Genomic DNA, 19072 nt, shown 5'->3' with positions numbered 1-19072 from the left:
CTGGTGGGAGGAGCTATAAACTAGCTGGGTGTCGTTAGGGGCGGTGCTGGAGCAGTGGCAGAGAAAGGAGAAGTGCATCATGGGTTTGGTTGGATAAACTAAATGATTATATTTAGTGAGACAGTGACAGGTAGAGTGATTGATGGCAGGTACTTTTCCCCCAGAATCTTGTCATATGCAGCTTAAGCTCCAGGAAATGCCCAGTATGTAGTGGAAAGCCAAGCTTTTCTGAAGTGGCTTTGTAGAAAAGCTGGTATAGGGCCTGGAGTTTTGGACTGGGGAAGAGTTGGGCAGGTTCCCCAATCCGCAGTCCACTTCCGGGAAGAGTTCTAGCCTGCTGTCTCTGATCAGCTGCACCTGCACCAGTTGCATAAAGAGAACCCAGGCAGAGAGTCTGGGCCTAAGACCTGATATGCTGGTGTGTGCGAGGCGTTGGCTGTGATGAACTGCAAGGCGGACAGTGAGTAAAATATTGTTTAGTTAGTGCTCAGACGAGCAGGTTTTTATTTAGTGTTTTTCCTAAAATGTAAAGGCCTTTTGTTTATGTTATTTGAAACCACAATAAAGTAGGACTTTCTTTGGACCTCATCTCGAGTGTCACTTAGAGATGTCCAGTTCTTGAACGAATCGTTCTTTTGAATTGATTCCTTTCACTGAACTGGAGGAGTCGATTCATCTGACTGAGCTGATCCGTTTGAAACAGCTCGGTGTGAGGTAGCGGAGACTCTAGCAGGTCTTGTGTAACATAATCCTAGAGTGAAGGGTAGGGTGGTGGACCCTCCCAACCATTTTAATTATATGAAACCATTTTAATTATATGAATTACCCCTCCCCTCCAGTCCTGAGTTTTCCCCACCCCCTTTTTTTTTAAAGAGGACCTTTCACTAGTATAAAAAATGTAAACTAAACATACAGACATGGAGAGCGGCGCCCAGGGATCTCCCTGCACTTACTGTTATCCCTGGGCGCCGCTCCGTTCTCCCGGTATAGGCTCCGGTATCTTCATATGTTCCGCTCCACTGGGTTGAGCCTGCCGGCGTCTCCTTCTCCCAGGCTGTAGCGCTGGCCAATCGCAGCGCTCAGCTAATTTTTTTTCTCTCAGGCTATACTGGGAGAACGGAGCGGCGCCCAGGGATAACAGTAAGTGCAGGGAGATCCCTGGGCGCCGCTCTCCATGTCTGTATACGTAGTTTACATTTTTTATTCTAGTGAAAGGTCCTCTTTAACTCCTGAGCTTCGGGTTAACTTGCTTGTCAGCAGACTCAGACTATAGTGTCCCTTAATATAGAGAAGAAAAATAATCAGCACAAAAGTATCAAATAAAATGGCTGTATCATTATTCAAAAAATTTAAAAAGCCCAACTTTTGACACAAATATATAGTATTTTGCAGATTATTTTTTTTTATAATGTGCAGATAGTACTGTGCCCCTCACTCCCCCTTCTCTATCCCCCCACCCCCTTCTCCAACCACCCAGAACTCTTACTCACATAAAACAAGTAATATATAGAATGTAGCTTACAGTGAATGACTGTAAATACTTACAGTTCTGAAGACTCCAGCAGGCTCAGGATCAGTGCTCTGGGCAGTGGCAGCTGGGCTCAGGGCTGAAAGTGGGCACCGCTCTGCAGTTCAGAAAGGAGACCAATAAGATGCACCTAGGTGGTCTGACACCTCAGGTCAGACCACCAATCAGACCCCCAATGTTAATAAGACCCCAATAAGACCTCAAATCAGACCCCCAATCAGACCTCTCATCACCCCCATATCAGCCCCCCTGCCTCTCATTAGCCCCATTATCATCCCTTATGCCTCTCAGCCCTCATTATCAGCCCTTTTGCCTCTCATCAACCCCCATTATGCCGCTCTCAGGCCCCCCATTATGCCTCTCAGGCCCCCCATTATGCCTCTCAGGCTCCAGCAGTCTGGCCATTATACCGCCAGCAAAAAACAAAACAAAAAAAACATACCTCTCCTGCTCCTGTACTCCGCCGCTCCTCAACGGCACCTCAATCTTCTTCCTTCTGCTGTCGGCTGGCGCGTATAGCGTGACGTCACAGAGCGACTCACGCTGTGCGCAGCCCTGCACATCCGACAGCCGAGGACCAGGAAGTGGTGAGTACCGATTCTTCACCGCTTCCCGGTCCTCCGGTACTAATCAGCGCTTCCAAAATGGCGGCTCGGATGCGGACCCATTCACTTCAATGGGGCCGCAAAAGATGCGAACAGCACTCCATGTGCTGTCCGCATCCGTGGCTCCGTTCCGCGGCCCCGTTAAAAAAATATAACATGTCCTATTCTTGTCTGCGCTTTGCAGACAAGAATAGGCATTTATATTGCCGGCGCCCGTTCCGTTCCGCAAATTGCGGAAGGCAACATGGGCAGCTTCCGTTTTTTGCAGATCCGCGATTTGCGGACCGCAAAAAATGGCACGGCCGTGTGCATGAGGCCTTAGTCTAAGCTCTTCCATAATAGGTCATCAATATTAAAAGCCCGGCGAACCCCTTTAATGCAGGGCCGGAGGTCCTCTGTTGTGGCGTTACGTAGGATACATCAGATAGCACTGTCAGGTCACCATATTCTATCTACAAGTTAATGAGAGAATCTCAACGGCAGTAAAAGTTTTAGTTTTCATTTTCATAGACAAGGCACACATTCACATTCTTGTAAATCTGGCTGTGACAATCCCCCCACCCACCAATGCTATTCTATTGACTTAGTTTTTATCATTTCTGTAATGTGTATCATAACTATGAACCAGCATATGAATATTGTTTCCAGAAATTGTTGTATTTTTTCATTAACAATGCCTGACTTCTTCATTTTTAGCTTGCAAAGCGAGGCCTGGATGTTGTCCTGATAAGCAGAACCCTAGAGAAACTAAAAAGAGTGGCTGCGGAGATAGGTAAAGTCAGAGGTTAATTAAATTACATATAAAATAGCGTGACCCGAAAGGGGTTGTCCCACTAAAAATGGTCTACATTTTTCAAACCAGCACCTGGATCTGAATAACTTTGCACATGCATGTAATTAAAAAAATGAAGTATCGCCACTGAACTCTATCTGTACTGCACCACCTGCAGTTTGTTCTTTTTCCAAATTCTCTGTCCTGCTCACTAGGGTTGACATACATGCTCAGTTCCATCCTTCAACTGCCACCAGCTGCAGCATTAAGGACACCCCCCCTGGGAATGTACACACACCCTAAGCAGCCAGCTTTGAGCAATGTATGGGGAGATCTCTGGGTCCATGTGAGGTACAGGGCTGGTTCTAAGTTTGTTGGAACAAGATTGTCACGTACTAGATGCTGTCTGATTTTAATTTTTTACATTAATCATGGATCTATGCATTCAAGACTTCGGAGCAATGGTGCAAATTTCACCAAATTGTGTAAAGTATCACAAATTTAGAGCACACTAGGTCTGTTAGACGCATTTTACATCCTTACACCACCCTATAGATGGTGTACATGTATACATATACGTTAATTTATGAGTATAACATTCCAAATGACAAAATAATTGACAACCCCATCGTGTCAAATGGCAAAAAAGCTACAGCTACAGCCAGTGGTGTACACAGAAATCATTGGGTCCCATAGCAAGAATCTGAATTGGGCCCCCCTAACTCCACCAACTACCCACCCCTGGACTTTTCCACATCTAAACTCCTTGCTGCTGATCCTTAGGGCTCATTCACTCGACCGTATGAATAGGTCCATATCCATTCTGCAACTTTGCAGAACGAGTGCGGACCCATTCACTTCAATGGGGCCGCAAAAGATAGGGCCATGTGCTGTTCGCATCTGTTGTTCTGTTCTGCGGCCCTGCAAAAAATATAGAGCATGTCCTATTCTTGTCCGCAATTGTGGACAAAAATAGGCATTTTCTATACAGTGAGTTCCACAAAATGCAAAATGCACATGGCCTGCATCCGTGTTTTGCAGATCCGCAATTTACGGATTGTAAAACACGGCACGGCCGTGTGAATGCACCATTAGTGTGCACCAGGCCTGCCCCCCACTTCATGGTGCCTTAGTTGGGATGGGCACACTCTATATGACCAATTCAACAGCAAGTAGAGTTCATAGGGGGGGCTGGAGCACACTGTCCTGAGTCCTCTGTATAATAATTACACCTGCTGCCTAAAATCACTTTACACACTGCCCCCGACATGTTTCACCAGATAACCTGAGCCCCTGAGGAAACATGTCGGGGGGCAGTGTGTAAAGTGATTTTAAGCAGCATATTAGGAAGTGGATGAATTATGTAGCGCAGGGATAGAGGAACAGCGAGATCACAGGAATATATGGACATAGTTTATTCCCTGCAATTGCTACATGTGAAGTGAACAGTGTTACAAGCATATGAGATACAAAATAACCCAGTGACACAGCTGATCATTTTAGATAGTTTTATTTAGTCAGTAGATGTTTATACCTATAAGTAATAATAAAGGTTATGTTTTAATATGTAGCAAAAAGCACATGTAGAAAAAAGGCCCTTTTGGTCTCTTTGACCTCTATCTAATAATGACCCTACAGAACAGTGTCCTCCCAACCCCACAGGAACTCTGCTTGCTGCTGCTCTCTGTCTTCCCCCCATGAACTTTTTTTAAACAGAGTTACTGGCACTCACTGCTGTGCTGACTGTGGTCAGGTGGCATTGGCACACCACAGGGGCAAGTGTTGCTGCCTGCCGAGCCGGTGGCAGTGATGCTGGGGCAGGGCTGTTGGAGTCCATTCTCTTCTCTGGTCCAGTGTCTGGCAGTATACAACTGCTGCCCGTGCCCGCCTGCACAGTTCTGTCAGCTGAGCTGACTAGTCAATCAGTAGCAGGAGCTTTGCACTGCTAAAGGCTGATTGGCCAGTGCAGTGCGCAGCAGACAGAAGAGAGAGCGTTTTGCTGCAATGTCACTGGCTGGGTCACACAGGGAGGAACATTGGTGTAAGTTGTGTACACAATGGGGGAGGGGGCCCTGAGCAGAGGGGAAGCAGGGTCCGGGAGTCAACGGAAGACAAGCCTGCTGTGGGCCTGTGCCAATGCCCGACAGCGATCTCGATCATAATATATCAACTGAGTCTGCAGACGTAGGGGACGGGGCCTTCCAAGCACTCCAGGACCCGCCCCCGCCCCCCCTTCCCGGCACGGGCCCCATAGCAGCTGCGTGGTCTGCCTATATTGGCGGTACGCCACTGGATACAGCAGACCTTGTCTTTACCTGCATGGCATGCCAAATGAACATTTATGATATGATGAACCTTGTTAAACAAATGCTACATATGCATGTACAAGTGTCCCTCTTTTGGAGTTACCATAGACATACAGCAGCGGCGAGCAAGAAGGGAGACGGGAGATGGCACTTGCACACTGTGCACGCCATCTCCCCACACAGCTGATCGGCGGGGGTGCCGAGTGTCGGACCCCCGCCAATCTGATATTGATGACCTATCCTGAAGATAGGTCATCAATATTAAAAAGCCCGGAGAGCCCCTTTAAGGATCAAAGAGGGACTTGGGTCAAAAAGAGGGACTGTGACTCCAAAAGAGGAGTGCCAGCTGATCTGCAGGGGTGCCGGGTGTCAGACCCCTGGCCTGGGGCGTAACTATCATAGCAGCAGACCATGCGACTGCTATGGGGCCCAGGGTAAGAAGGGGCCCAGTTAGGATCATCTCCTTTTCTACTTGGGGTTAAAACTTGGTTAGGACTCTACCTTCTAAAGAAACAACTTTTAGCAAATGAGGCAGTGGAAAAAATGGTCCAAGGGTCATTGAAAAGGGAATTAGGCAGAAACCCTTCTGTCCTGTGTGGGGGGCCTGGTTTGATCCTTGCTATGGGGCCCTTATTTCTCTATGTACGCCACTGCCCCCGCCGCTCTGATGTTGATTACCTATCCTGAGGATAGTTCATCAGTATTAAAAAGCCTGGACAACCTCTTTAAGGGTCCATTCACGCGTCCGCAATTTTGTTCCGCATTTTGCGGAACGGAATTGCGGACCCATTTATTTCTATGGGGCAGCACGATGTGCTGACTGGCTCCGGAATTGCAGATCCGCACTTCCAGGTCCGTAATTCCGATCCCGAAAAAAATAGAACATGTCCTATTCTTGTCCGCAATTGCGGACAAGAATAGGCATTTTCTATTAAGTGCCGGCGATGTGCGGTCCGCGATGTGCGGTCCTCAAAATGCGGAACGCACATCGCCGATGTTCGTGTTTTTTGCGGATCCACGGATACGTGGATCCGCAAAACACACACGGACGTGTGAATGGACCCTAAATGTCCCTCTTTTTGACCTGGGGAATTAATGCATAAATGTGCATTAATACATTTACTAAATTGCTCCTTACTAAACTATCTGTATGATTTCTACCTGTATATTAGACCAGAACTTCATTATTTTGTGCTAATTGGACCTTAAAATATCTATAATCTGATGATTTATCTGCTAATATTTAAATGGATATTGAATCGCAAGGAAAAAAAATTGTCCCAGGGGCTCCACATGCTGTAAAAGTAAAGGAACTTGCACTCATCTAACCGATCCCCAGCTGCTGCAGTTCTGATGGGGTCAGTAATTATGCTTTGAGCGGAGTTAGAGGCGTGGCCTAGTATGAGAAAAACTGCTGTGATCTGCACCGCACATTTTGTCCCTCTTTGTGATTTTGAGTTGGGAGGTATGCTTATGTACAGTCGTGGCCAAAAGTTTTGAGAATTACATAAATATTGGAAATTGGAAAAGTTGCTGCTTAAGTTTTTATAATAGCAATTTGCATATACTCCAGGATGTTATGAAGAGTGATCAGATGAATTGCATAGTCCTTCTTTGCCATGAAAATTAACTTAATCCCAAAAAAAACTTTCATTGCTGTCATTAAAGGACCTGCTGAGATCATTTCAGTAATCGTCTTGTTAACTCAGGTGAGAATGTTGACGAGCACAAGGCTGGAGATCATTATGTCAGGCTGATTGGGTTAAAATGGCATCAAGGGTGATGCTTGAAATCATTGTTCTTCCATTGTTAACCATGGTGACCTGCAAAGAAACGCGTGCAGCCATCATTGCGTTGCATAAAAATGGATTCACAGGCAAGGATATTGTGACTACTAAGATTGCACCTCAATCAACAAATTATAGGATCATCAAGAACTTCAAGGAAAGAGGTTCAATTCTTGTTAAGAAGGCTTCAGGGTGTCCAAGAAAGTCCAGCAAGCGCCAGGATCGTCTCCTAAAGAGGATTCAGCTGCGGGATCGGAGTGCCACCAGTGCAGAGCTTGCTCAGGAATGGCAGCAGGCAGGTGTGAGCGCATCTGCACGCACAGTAAGGCGAAGACTTTTGAAAGTTGGCCTAGTGTCAAGAAGGGCAGCAAAGAAGCCACTTCTCTCCAAAAAAAAACATCAGGGACAGATTGATCTTCTGCAGAAAGTATGGTGAATGGACTGCTGAGGACTGGGGCAAAGTCATATTCTCCGATGAAGCCTCTTTCCGATTGTTTGGGGCATCTTGCAAAAGGCTTGTCCGGAGAAGAAAAGGTGAGCGCTACCATCAGTCCTGTGTCATGACAACAGTAAAGCATCCTGAGACCATTCATGTGTGGGGTTGCTTCTCATTCAAGGTAGTGGGCTCACTCACAATTTTGCCCAAAAACACAGCCATGAATAAAGAATAGTACCAAAACACCCGCCAACAGCAACTTCTTCCAACAATCCAACAACAGTTTGGTGAAGAACAATGCATTTTCCAGCACGATGGAGCACCGTGTCATAAGGCAAAAGTGATAACTAAGTGGCTCAGGGACCAAAACATTGACATTTTGAGTCCATGGCCTGGAAACTCCCCAGATCTTAATCCCATTGAGAACTTGTGGTCAATCCTCAAGAGGCGGGTGGACAAACAAAAACCAACTAATTCTGACAAACTCCAAGAAGTGATTATGAAAGAATTGGTTGCTATCAGTCAAAAATTGGCCCAGAAGTTGATTGAGAGCATGCCCAGTCGAATTGCAGAGGTCCTGAAAAAAAAGGGCCAACACTGAAAATACTGACTTTGCATAAATGTCATGTAATTGTCGATATAAGCCTTTGAAACGTATGAAGTGCGTGTAATTATATTTCACTACATCACAGAAACAACTGAAACAAAGATCTAAAAGCAGTTTAGCAGCAAACTTTGTGAAAACGAATATTTGTGTCATTCTCAAAACTTTTGGCCACGACTGTAGGTTCTGATTTTGAAATTGCAGATATGCAGTATGGTAACTTGCTACCGCCATGTTTTACATCTAGTTGCATGCCTTTACCATTTCTGCATGTAGATGTGATGCAGATACTACATGTCGTAATATACTTGTATACAGTGTTACAATATTTATTGGCAGAGAAAGAATCTGGACGCAAGATTAAGTATATACAGGCAGACTTCACAAATGGATCAGACATCTACCCTAGGATTCAAGAGGAACTAAAAGGCTTGGAAATCGGAATTCTGGGTAATAAAGCTGTGTACTGCTTTATATGGTGATGATCAGGATGACAGCTTGACTGAAGATAATAAAGACTTGTCCACTTTACTGTATAATAGTATTCCTCAATATCTTTTCATAAAATTCTGCTCTGTGCTGTTCCTGTCATTCCTCATAGAATTTGATGAATTAATCTGGGGTATGTGTCTCTGTCACTGTCAGATCGTGTAGGGACATACCTCTTTGACAATGAGAATGGTAATGCCAAGCTGCCAATTTATTTACAGATTTCTAGTAGTAATAATAGAGTTGTCAAAAAAGATGCTTCACACTTCATCACTATCATATGGGGGATACAAGTAAATACTATAACGCGCATGTCAAGAGAAATGACCGGTCTTATTTAATCTCTGTAATGTTAAAGGGTATCTGTCAAAAGTCAATGTGTCTGTGCAAAGGCAATTACTGGAACCACCTCAATTCTTAATGGGTGTTTGGATGCACACTACCGTATGTATTTTGTGGTCCGTGATGATCCATGTGCTTTCTGCATCTGTATGTCCCTTCCACAAAGGGAAGAACATGTCCTACTCTTTGGCTGCAAAATGCCGTCCACGGACCCATTGAAGTCAATGAGTCTGCAAAAAAAACAGATGCAACATGGACGTCATCTGTATTTTGTGGATCGCAAAATATGGTACATATGGTCATGTGTAGGGCTCCAGCTATCGACTATTTTTGTAATTGAGTATTCTATTGATTAATCCAACGATTAATCGAGTACTCAATAACAAAATACTAATAACAAAAAACTAAAGGAACATTTTTCTTTATAAAAACTCATCAGACCCTGTGCCAACAGCTTCCCCCCATGCCATCAGGCTCCCCCCCCCAGTACCATCAGGTTCCCCCCATGCCATCAGCCCCCCCCCCCCCCCAGTGCAATCAGGTTCCCCCCAGTGCCATCACTGCCCCCTCCTAGCCATGTCCCCAGCTCCAGTGAAATAAAATACTTACCTCTCCTGTAGGGGCGCTGCTCCACAGCTCATCCATCTTCTTCTCCGTCTGCTGCACTGTCCTCCTGATGTCACACAGCGTCGGGTCATAGTGCGCGCTTATGTGAGTAATAGCAAGCCCTTCACTCACGTTCCCTGGTCACATGACACCAAAAAAAATCCTCAATGCAAAAAATTTGCATCAAGGATTTTTTTGTGTCGAGTTACTCGATTCAATCAAGTAATCATTTAAGCCTTAGTCATGTGCATGAGGCCATAGGGTCCATTTACACAGGGTAGTTACAGCCCCGAAGATCAGTGACACAATCGCCCTAAAGATAAGCGTTTGCTCGTTTGTCAAGTGATTGATGGCCCATCACATTCACATGGGCCAATTATCGGGCACAGGCATTTGCACAAGTGTTTGTTTCCTGAATGGGTAAGGGCTCATTCAGATTGGCCATCTTCAAGTGTATAACCGACAACACCAGGAATGAACACTGACCAATTATAGTCAATAGGCCAAATCACATGTGCAATTTTCCACATGGACCATTGCTCCTTGCAGAGAAAATCACAGCGTGCACCATGTAGATGTGATTTTCCCACAATTCTCACCCTTCTAGTGAATAGGTGCAGAGGTTAAAGTGTTCCCCCACAGTCCCTATGCGGTACTTTTAAAAGAATCTTCATCTGTAGTTTTTCTGGGTATGTTTCACTCCTGGGTTTGACCTACAGATACTGATGCAAAATAATGCAGTGTAAAAGTGGACTTGGGCTTCGTCCGCATCTGCGGTAGGGCATTCCAGTACTCTGTTCATGCAGCAGTATTTTTCCGAGAAAAAGCCGGCATACGTTCTGGAAACCGATTGATTCCATTATAGTGAACGGATATCTGGCGGTACTCTGTGGTGTCCGGCTATGCCAGATACAGCAATTCCGGTACCCTGCTCCTCTACCAGAACAAAGTACCGGAATGCCCTGACGCAGATCTGGATGTAGCCTCACTCCACATCCTCTGTAAGTTTTAACTGTGGACTGTTGTCACCTGTTCGCAGGATGGCATGCGTATATGACATATTACATATGATTATTATATTATTATTTTGTTTTTTTACTTTCTAGTAAACAATGTAGGTATGAAACACTCAGAAGTGATCTGTAAATTTCTGGATACACCTAACCTTGAAAAGGTACGTTCTACCTTCTGCTACTTCTGAATGTTAAAACTGCTACAGAAGCAGTTAAAAAACGAGAATTCAGTTTATCTTCCATATATGTTATGCTTCTTTATAAGTAGTGTTTACTGCCTGACAAGAACGCTTAAAATTGTTCATTTATTCTGATAAAGTTAAAAATGTCGTGGCTACCGGCCAACAATACAATTCAGGCTAGGTGCAGTGGGGTAGTGGACTGTCGGTATGATATTCAGCCACTAACTCCACTAGTACCAATAGTACTTCGGTGTGCAGCGCTGGATATAATCTCCACCAGAATAAGGCCTCATGCACACGACCGTTGTTGTGTTCCATTCCGCAAAATGGGGTTCCGTTGTTCCGTGATCCGTTTTTGTTTCTGTGTGTCTTCCTTTATTTTTGGAGGATCACCAGACATGAAGGAAAGTAAAAAAAAGTCTAAGTCAAGTTTGCCATACAAATTATAGGAAAAAAACGGACGCGGACGCGGATGACAATCTTGTGTGCCTCCGCATTTTTTCACGGTCCCATTGACTTGAATGGGTCCGCGAACCGTTTTCCGTGAAAAAAATAGGACAGGTTATATTTTTTTGATGGACTGGAACCACGGATCACGGACGCAGATGACAAACGGTGCATTAGCCGAGTTTTCAACGGACCCATTAAAAGTCAATGGGTCCGCAGAAAATCACGAAAAACGGAACAACGACATGGAATAAAACAACCGTCGTGTGCATGAGGCCTCACTGCTCTCAGAGTAGATACACTTCTTATTTGTGGTGTGTATCATGGGTTAATAGGTCAAGCAGAGCTAATAGCAGCACTCACAGGGTGAGGGGGTGATTGCTTGTGCGTTTGTAGCTAGCAATCATGCCCCAAACAGCCGTCATGCTCTGAGACCTAGTTGTAGGCTCTATAGTGCATAGTCCCTGCCTAAGGCTGGGTTCACACCTGAGCGTATTCGTTAAGCGCTGTTTACAGGCGTTTTTATTGGGCGTTTTTGAGGCGTATTTTGGAAACGCGCGTCGTACGCGCGTTCTTGCTATTGACCACAGAGGCGTACAATGAAAAACAGAGGTGTTACGCGCGACAATACGCCCCAAAGAAGCACCTGTACTTCTTGGGGCGTAGGGCGTTTTCGTACGCGCTGTAAAACGCTCAGGTGAGAACCATGCCCATAGGGAAACATTGGTTTTTGCCTGTCGAGCGTTTTACAGCGCGTAGGAACGCGCTGTAAAACGCTCAGGTGTGAACGTAGCCTAATGCAGCGTCCACTCGACGCGTTTCTATGCTGACCAGTAGGGGCAGTCTGTCATCAGGAGCAGAGTGACTTGGCTCCCATTGCGTCTCGCCTATGTGTTTTAGCGTGACTGCATATGGGAGAAACAGGGAATAATGCTGCACGCTGGAGGAGCCAGGTAACATAGATGGGGCCACTCCCACTAGGCGGAGCTACAGGCGGCAGAGATTGGACGAGGCAGAATAGAACCTCCCCTCATGCCGTCCTTCATATTATGCATAGCGCTGACGTTGATAAAATGCAGCAGGTTGTTTTGGCATAATAACGGCATAGTTCATATATTGTATCTAACTGCCACTAAAGAGCAGCAGATTTAAAGGGAACCTGTCACCTGGATTTTGGGTATAGAGCTGAGGACATGGGTCGCTAGATGGCCGCTAGCACATCCGCAATACCCAGTCCGCATAGCTCTGTGTGCAACCCATGTCCTCAGCTCTATACACAAAATCCCGGTGACAGGTTCCCTTTAATATCTCATTTAGATGAAGCTAGTATATGAAATAAAATCTTCAAGCCGCTTGGTTTGAGTGTCTGTAATGTGAAGGTCCACTGCGCTTCTTTGTGCAACAGTAGGTTGTCCACATCACCCCCTCTGGGGGAGCCTCTCACATGTTCGATGCCTTGAAATGTGATGCAGTTGTTCACTCCCGAGTGACATTCCATGACATGCTGCACAATGGGTGTATCATCCTGTTTGCTAATATTGGAAAGGTGTTCCCCTATACGCCTCCGAAACTCTCTTTTTAGTTTTGCCCACATGTTGTTTGAGGCAAATACATGTGGCAACATACACGACACATTACTAATACAGAGTTACTCCCTTTCTTTATAAGTAGGGCAAACTTTGCATCTGTGCATATTTGTTTAAATAAGGAGAGGAGAATAATACGGGGCGTAATAAGTAACCATGGGTTTCACAGCTTGGAGAACTTGGATTGGGCCCCCACTAAGTTCAGAAAACATGAGGAGTATTTTGCTCTCCCTGATACACAAGGATAATGCTCACAGTGATGTAAGTACAGGGAAAATGCATGAGAAGTTAAGACAGAAATAAAGAGCACAGTGATGTTACAGCACAGAGATATTGCTTACAGTGATAGCAGAGTACAGGAATAATGCACACAGTGATCTAGTATATGTGGGATAATGTGCAAAGTGATATCACAGTCCAGGGAGAGTGCACACCGTGATGTCATAATATTGCCATAGTATAGAGATAATGAACACTGTGTCACAGTACAGGAAAAGTTATATGTTTCTTACCGGATAAGTGGATTCTCGCAATCAGTGTGCCGCGGGCTAGACTGCGGTGGGGAGTCTAAGGAATCTCCCTGTTCTTCACATGTAAGGATCATGCATGTTGAAATCCAATGTACATGATCATTCCTTCCCCTGACATCAGACTTTGTTCACACTATGTTTGGTGCTTACCATTGGCTGTCATGCTGATAGTGGGCTAGTGCACTTATGCCCATTACATACATAACCTATGCCTATAAAGTTACATAGTCTCCCATTGTGACAAAAAGGAAAAAGCTTACAGTATATGTTTTTGCAAGATCCCCTTGTATTGAAAAGTATAGCTGATTATGCTTTTCAATACAGATACTGTACTGTACTATTCAGCATGGTGGCTCTTTAGAAATATATATGCTTGGCCTAAGACATTCAGAATGGAAATGATTTTCAGTTGCAAGAGGTTTGTACTTCTTAAACAAAACCAAAACATCCAATAGATCAAAATCACAATCTTTTGCCACTGATATTTGCTTGCAGGTTAGTAGAAGAACCTGTTTAAGGCCTCTTTCACACTTGCGTTGTCCGGATCCGGCGTGTACTCCACTTGCCGGAATTACACGCGGGATCCGGAAAAACGCAAGTATACTGAAAGCATTTGAAGACGGAGCCGTCTTCAAATTGCGTTCAGTGTTTCTATGGCAGCCAGGACGCTATTAAAGTCCTGGTTGCCATAGTAGTAGTGGGGAGCGGGGGAGCAGTATACTTACAGTCCGTGCGGCTCCCGGGGCGCTCCAGAATGACATCAGAGCGCCCCATGCGCATGGATGACATGATCCATGCGATCAAGTGATCCATGCGCTTGGGGCGCCCTGACGTCACTCTGGAGCGCCCGGGAAGCCGCACGGTCGGTAAGCATGCTGCTCCCCCGCTCCCCGCTACACTTTACCATGGCTGCCAGGACTTTAGCGTCCCGGCAGCCATGGTAACCATTCAGAAAAAGCTAAATGTCGGGTCCGGCAATGCGCCGAAACGACGTTTAGCTTAAGGCCGGATCCGGATTAATGCCTTTCAATGGGCATTAATTCCGGATCCGGTCTTGCGGCAAGTCTTCAGGATTTTTGGCCGGAGCAAAAAGCGCAGCATGCTGCAGTATTTTCTCCGGCCAAAAAACGTTCCGTTCCGGAACTGAAGACATCCTGATGCATCCTGAACGGATTTCTCTCCATTCAGAATGCATGGGGATAATCCTGATCAGGATTCTTCCGGCATAGAGCCCCGACGACGGAACTCTATGCCGGAAGAAAAGAACGCAGGTGTGAAAGAGCCCTAAGGGGGTTTTCTGAGACTTAAATATTGATGACCTATCCTCAGGATAAGGCTACATGCACACAACCGCGCCATGTTTTGCAGTCCGGAAATTGGTCCTGGGTGGGTATGGCATTTCTAGTGTGAGACTTTGATGCCCCGAATTTACCAACTAATACGTTGGTATGTATGTTTTTATAAAGATAATATGTATAGTATGTATGTAAAAGATAGTAATAAAAGCGGCAAGTGCATTAGCTTAAAACACGGTACCCACAAGAAAATGGATTTGGAATAAAAAGTTGCCTAAAAACCCCTCAATAAAATGTATACAAATACCTATTATTACAGTCTAAATCCAGGAATAATTGGGCGTTAGCTGCAGTGGACCATAATCCTTCAGTTGATATATGAATCACCATCAATAAAATAATATACCCAATGATATACAAAAACAAAAAATAGTCCACCGACATAAACTGTAATTAAAAGTTATAACCGTAGTGCACCCGAAGAAGTAATCTTTCAAGGTATGTTTAAAGATGTATATGTTTGAGTTGGATTACTTGAGAAATGGCATTCCACAGTGTAGAAACAGCAGTGGATCCAGGAGATGGGTGGGAGGAGAAGATCATAACCATCAGTGATTGTGAGCCAGAAGCAGGAGAGAAGGCTACACAGAGATAAGGTATATTGGAAAGATTTCTATCTGTTCCGTGTTTTTGATTTACACCTGCTTTTGGCTCACAATCACTGATGGAAATCACTGACTGAACACTGTGAAAAGTGGTCTAAAGGAAATGTGTCATCAGAAAAATGTTTTAAGTTAAACAGATTTTTAAGAAATTGGTGATTTTTTATTTTTACATTTTTCATGTCACTATATTTTTTTTAAATCCTAAAATTGTTCAGTTTTCGCACTGGTCATTAAGGCTAGGTGCACACCTGTGCCTACAGTCAGGTCCATAAATATTGGGACATCAACACAATTCAAAATTTCTTGGCTCTATACACCACCACAATGGATTTGAAATGAAACAAACAAGATGTGCTTTAACTGCAGACTGTCAGCTTTAATTTGAGGGTATTTACATCCAAATCAGGTGAACGGTGTAGGAATTACAACAGCTTGCATATGTGCCTCCCACTTGTTAAGGGACCAAAAGTAATGGGACATAATAATAATCATAAATCAAACTTTCACTTCTTAATACTTGGTTGCAAATCCTTTGCAGTCAGTTACAGCCTGAAGTCTAGAACGCATAGACATCCCCAGACGCTGGGTTTTATCCCTGGTGATGCTCTGCCAGGCCTCTACTGCAACTGTCTTCAGTTCCTGCTTGTTCTTGGGGCATTTTCCCTTCATTTTGTCTTCAGCAAGTGAAATGCAGGCTCAATCGGATTCAGGTCAGATGATTGACTTGGCCATTGCATAACATTCCACTTCTTTCCCTTAAAAAACTCTTTGGTTGCTTTTGCAGTATGCTTTGGGTCATTGTCCATCTGCACTGTGAAGCGCCGTCCAATGAGTTCTGAAGCATTTGGCTGAATATGAGCAGATAATATTGCCTGAAACACTTCAGAATTCATCCTGCTGCTTTTGCCAGCAGTCACATCATCAATAAATACAAGAGAACCAGTTCCATTGGCAGCAATACATGCCCACGCCATGACACTACCACCACCATGCTTCACTAATGAGGTTGTATGCTTAGGATCCTGAGCAGTTCCTTTCCTTCTCCATACTCTTCTCTTCCCATCACTCTGGTACAAGTTGATCCTGGTCTCATCTGTCCATAGGATGTTGTTCCAGAACTGTGAAGGCTTTTTTAGATGTCGTTTGGCAAACTCTAATCTGGCCTTCCTGTTTTTGAGGCTCACCAATGGTTTACATCTTGTGGTGAACCCTCTGTATTCACTCTGGTAAAGGCTTCTCTTGATTGTTGACTTTGACACACATACACCTACCTCCTGGAGAGTGTTCTTGATCTGGCCAACTGTTGTGAAGGGTGTCTTCTTCACCAGGGAAAGAATTCTTCGGTCATCCACCACAGTTGTTTTCCGTGGTCATCCGGGTCTTTTGGTGTTGCTGAGCTCACCGGTGCGTTCCTTCTTTTTAAGAATGTTCCAAACAGTTGTTTTGGCCATGCCTAATGTTTTTGCTATCTCTCTGATGGGTTTGTTTTGTTTTTTTTCAGCCTAATGATGGTGACAGCTCTTTGGATCTTATCTTGAGAGTTGACAGCAACAGATTCCAAATGCAAATAGCAATTATCTGCTCATTGTAATTGGGATAATGAGGGAGTAACACACACCTGGCCATGGAACAGCTGAGAAGCCAATTGTCCCATTACTTTTGGTTCCCTAACAAGTGGGAGGCACATATGCAAACTGTTGTAATTCCTACACCGTTCACCTGATTTGGATGTAAATACCCTCAAATTAAAGCTGACAGTCTGCAGTTAAAGCACATCTTGTTCGTTTCATTTAAAATCCATTGTGGTGGTGTATAGAGCCATAAATGTTAGACTTGTGTCGATGTCCCAAAATTTATGGACCTGGCTGTATATTTGAGTATAATGTACGAACACTATACTGGAATGGCTGGATCCGGCATATGCCAGACACTGCTGATGACCAATGAGTCCCATTCACTTTAATGGGGTCCGTCAGGTTACAATGTGGATACTGAAATTTTGACAGATAAAATAATTGTATTTCATCCCTTATTTATGCTGGAATTTGCATTAGAGGCTCCTGCTGGAACCTCCTCCCAGATGTGTACCTAGCCTAATTCTAATAATATGACAAGACTTCCTGGTCTGTGAATATCACCTCTCAGCAGTCCTCACACGTAGGATTACAATGACATGTAATACCTAGATATAAATAGCACAGATCCATTATTCATAATAGATAATGGCCACAGCTTATCTACTCCTTCCCTGCACATTAAACTCTGGAAAGGTCACAGAACATGCCTAGAACACTCCTGCCATAGACCTAAATGAGTCTTCTCCAGTCTATTATGTGGGTGGTCCCTGTGGCTGCTGTAAAGCACATTTAAATGTTGTTAACAACGTAGGCAAAATGGTCACCCCCATAAACAAAAGAATCTGTGTTGGTGACATATTCCCTGTGTTGGGTATTGCAGCTTTCTCGTGTTCACCTGAAAGAGACAATACTGCAATATCCATTACAATCACTTCGAAATGTAATCATAGTTACATAGTTGTAAAGGTTGGAAAAATACAAAAGTCCATCAAATCCAAACTGTAATCCTGCTATATTGATCCACAGAACAAATCCCTGGATCAATGTCCATCTTCCTTTTTAAAATGGGCCAAAGGAAAAGGGTGTGTTGAACAAGATTTCTATACATTGTCATAAGCCTCAATGTTATTTTGAATTAGAAAGTCATCTTAACCTTTTCTGAAGCCATCTACTGTATTTGCTGTCACCATCTCCTGCGGCAGGCTATTCACCTTACTGTACAGAATGCTTGTCGCTTCTTATGACTGAATCTTTTTTTCTCCAGGCGTAGGGAGTGTGCCCTTGTTTTTTGAGGGGGTTTAACAAAGAATAGCTTCCCTTGATATTTTTTGTATGATCCGTTTATATATTTGTACAGGTTAATCATGTCCCCCCTTAGACGTCTTTTTTGAAACAAAACAAATTCAGTTCATTTAATCTTTGATCATAACTAAGATCTTCCAGGCCCCTTATTAGTTTAATTGTTCTCCTCTGTACTTTTTGTAACTCCAGGGCATCCTTTTTATGGACTGGTGCCCAGAACTGAACCACGTATTCCAGTTGAGGCTGCACCAATGCTTTGTACAGGGAGTGCAGAATTATTAGGCAAGTTGTATTTTTGAGGATTAATTTTATTATTGAACAACAACCATGTTCTCAATGAACCCAAAAAACTCATTAATATCAAAGCTGAATATTTTTGGAAGTAGTTTTTAGTTTGTTTTTAGTTTTAGCTATTTTAGGGGGATATCTGTGTGTGCAGGTGACTATTACTGTGCATAATTATTAGGCAACTTAACAAAAAACAAATATATACCCATTTCAATTATTTATTTTTACCAGTGAAACCAATATAACATCTCAACATTCACAAATTTACATTTCTGACATTCAAAAACAAAACAAAAACAAATCGGTGACCAATATAGCCACCTTTCTTTGCAAGGACACTCAAAAGCCTGCCATCCATGGATTCTGTCAGTGTTTTGATCTGTTCACCATCAACATTGCGTGCAGCAGCAACCACAGCCTCCCAGACACTGTTCAGAGAGGTGTACTGTTTTCCCTCCTTGTAAATCTCACATTTGATGATGGACCACAGGTTCTCAATGGGGTTCAGATCAGGTGAACAAGGAGGCCATGTCATTAGATTTTCTTCTTTTATACCCTTTCTTGCCAGCCACGCTGTGGAGTACTTGGACGCGTGTGATGGAGCATTGTCCTGCATGAAAATCATGTTTTTCTTGAAGGATGCAGACTTCTTCCTGTACCACTGCTTGAAGAAGGTGTCTTCCAGAAACTGGCAGTAGGACTGGGAGTTGAG

General features: G+C 44.1%; 1 protein-coding gene across 1 annotated transcript in view; it reads left to right on the top strand.

The window, feature by feature from the left end:
• The window catches only part of LOC120985580 (very-long-chain 3-oxoacyl-CoA reductase-like), a 95456-nt gene that overhangs the window by 35397 nt on the left and 40987 nt on the right, over positions 1-19072 (top strand). Inside the window, exons 3-5 of the mRNA XM_040413596.1 lie at positions 2830-2905; positions 8378-8488; positions 10582-10649. Of these exons, the coding sequence (XP_040269530.1) occupies positions 2830-2905; positions 8378-8488; positions 10582-10649 (255 nt within the window). The remainder of the gene's footprint in view (positions 1-2829; positions 2906-8377; positions 8489-10581; positions 10650-19072) is intronic.

The sequence above is a fragment of the Bufo bufo genome, chromosome 1, assembly GCF_905171765.1.
Source record: "Bufo bufo chromosome 1, aBufBuf1.1, whole genome shotgun sequence".
Classification (NCBI taxonomy): domain Eukaryota; kingdom Metazoa; phylum Chordata; class Amphibia; order Anura; family Bufonidae; genus Bufo; species Bufo bufo.
Note: the sequence above shows the minus strand (reverse complement) of the source record. Positions and strands in the feature narration are given on the sequence as shown.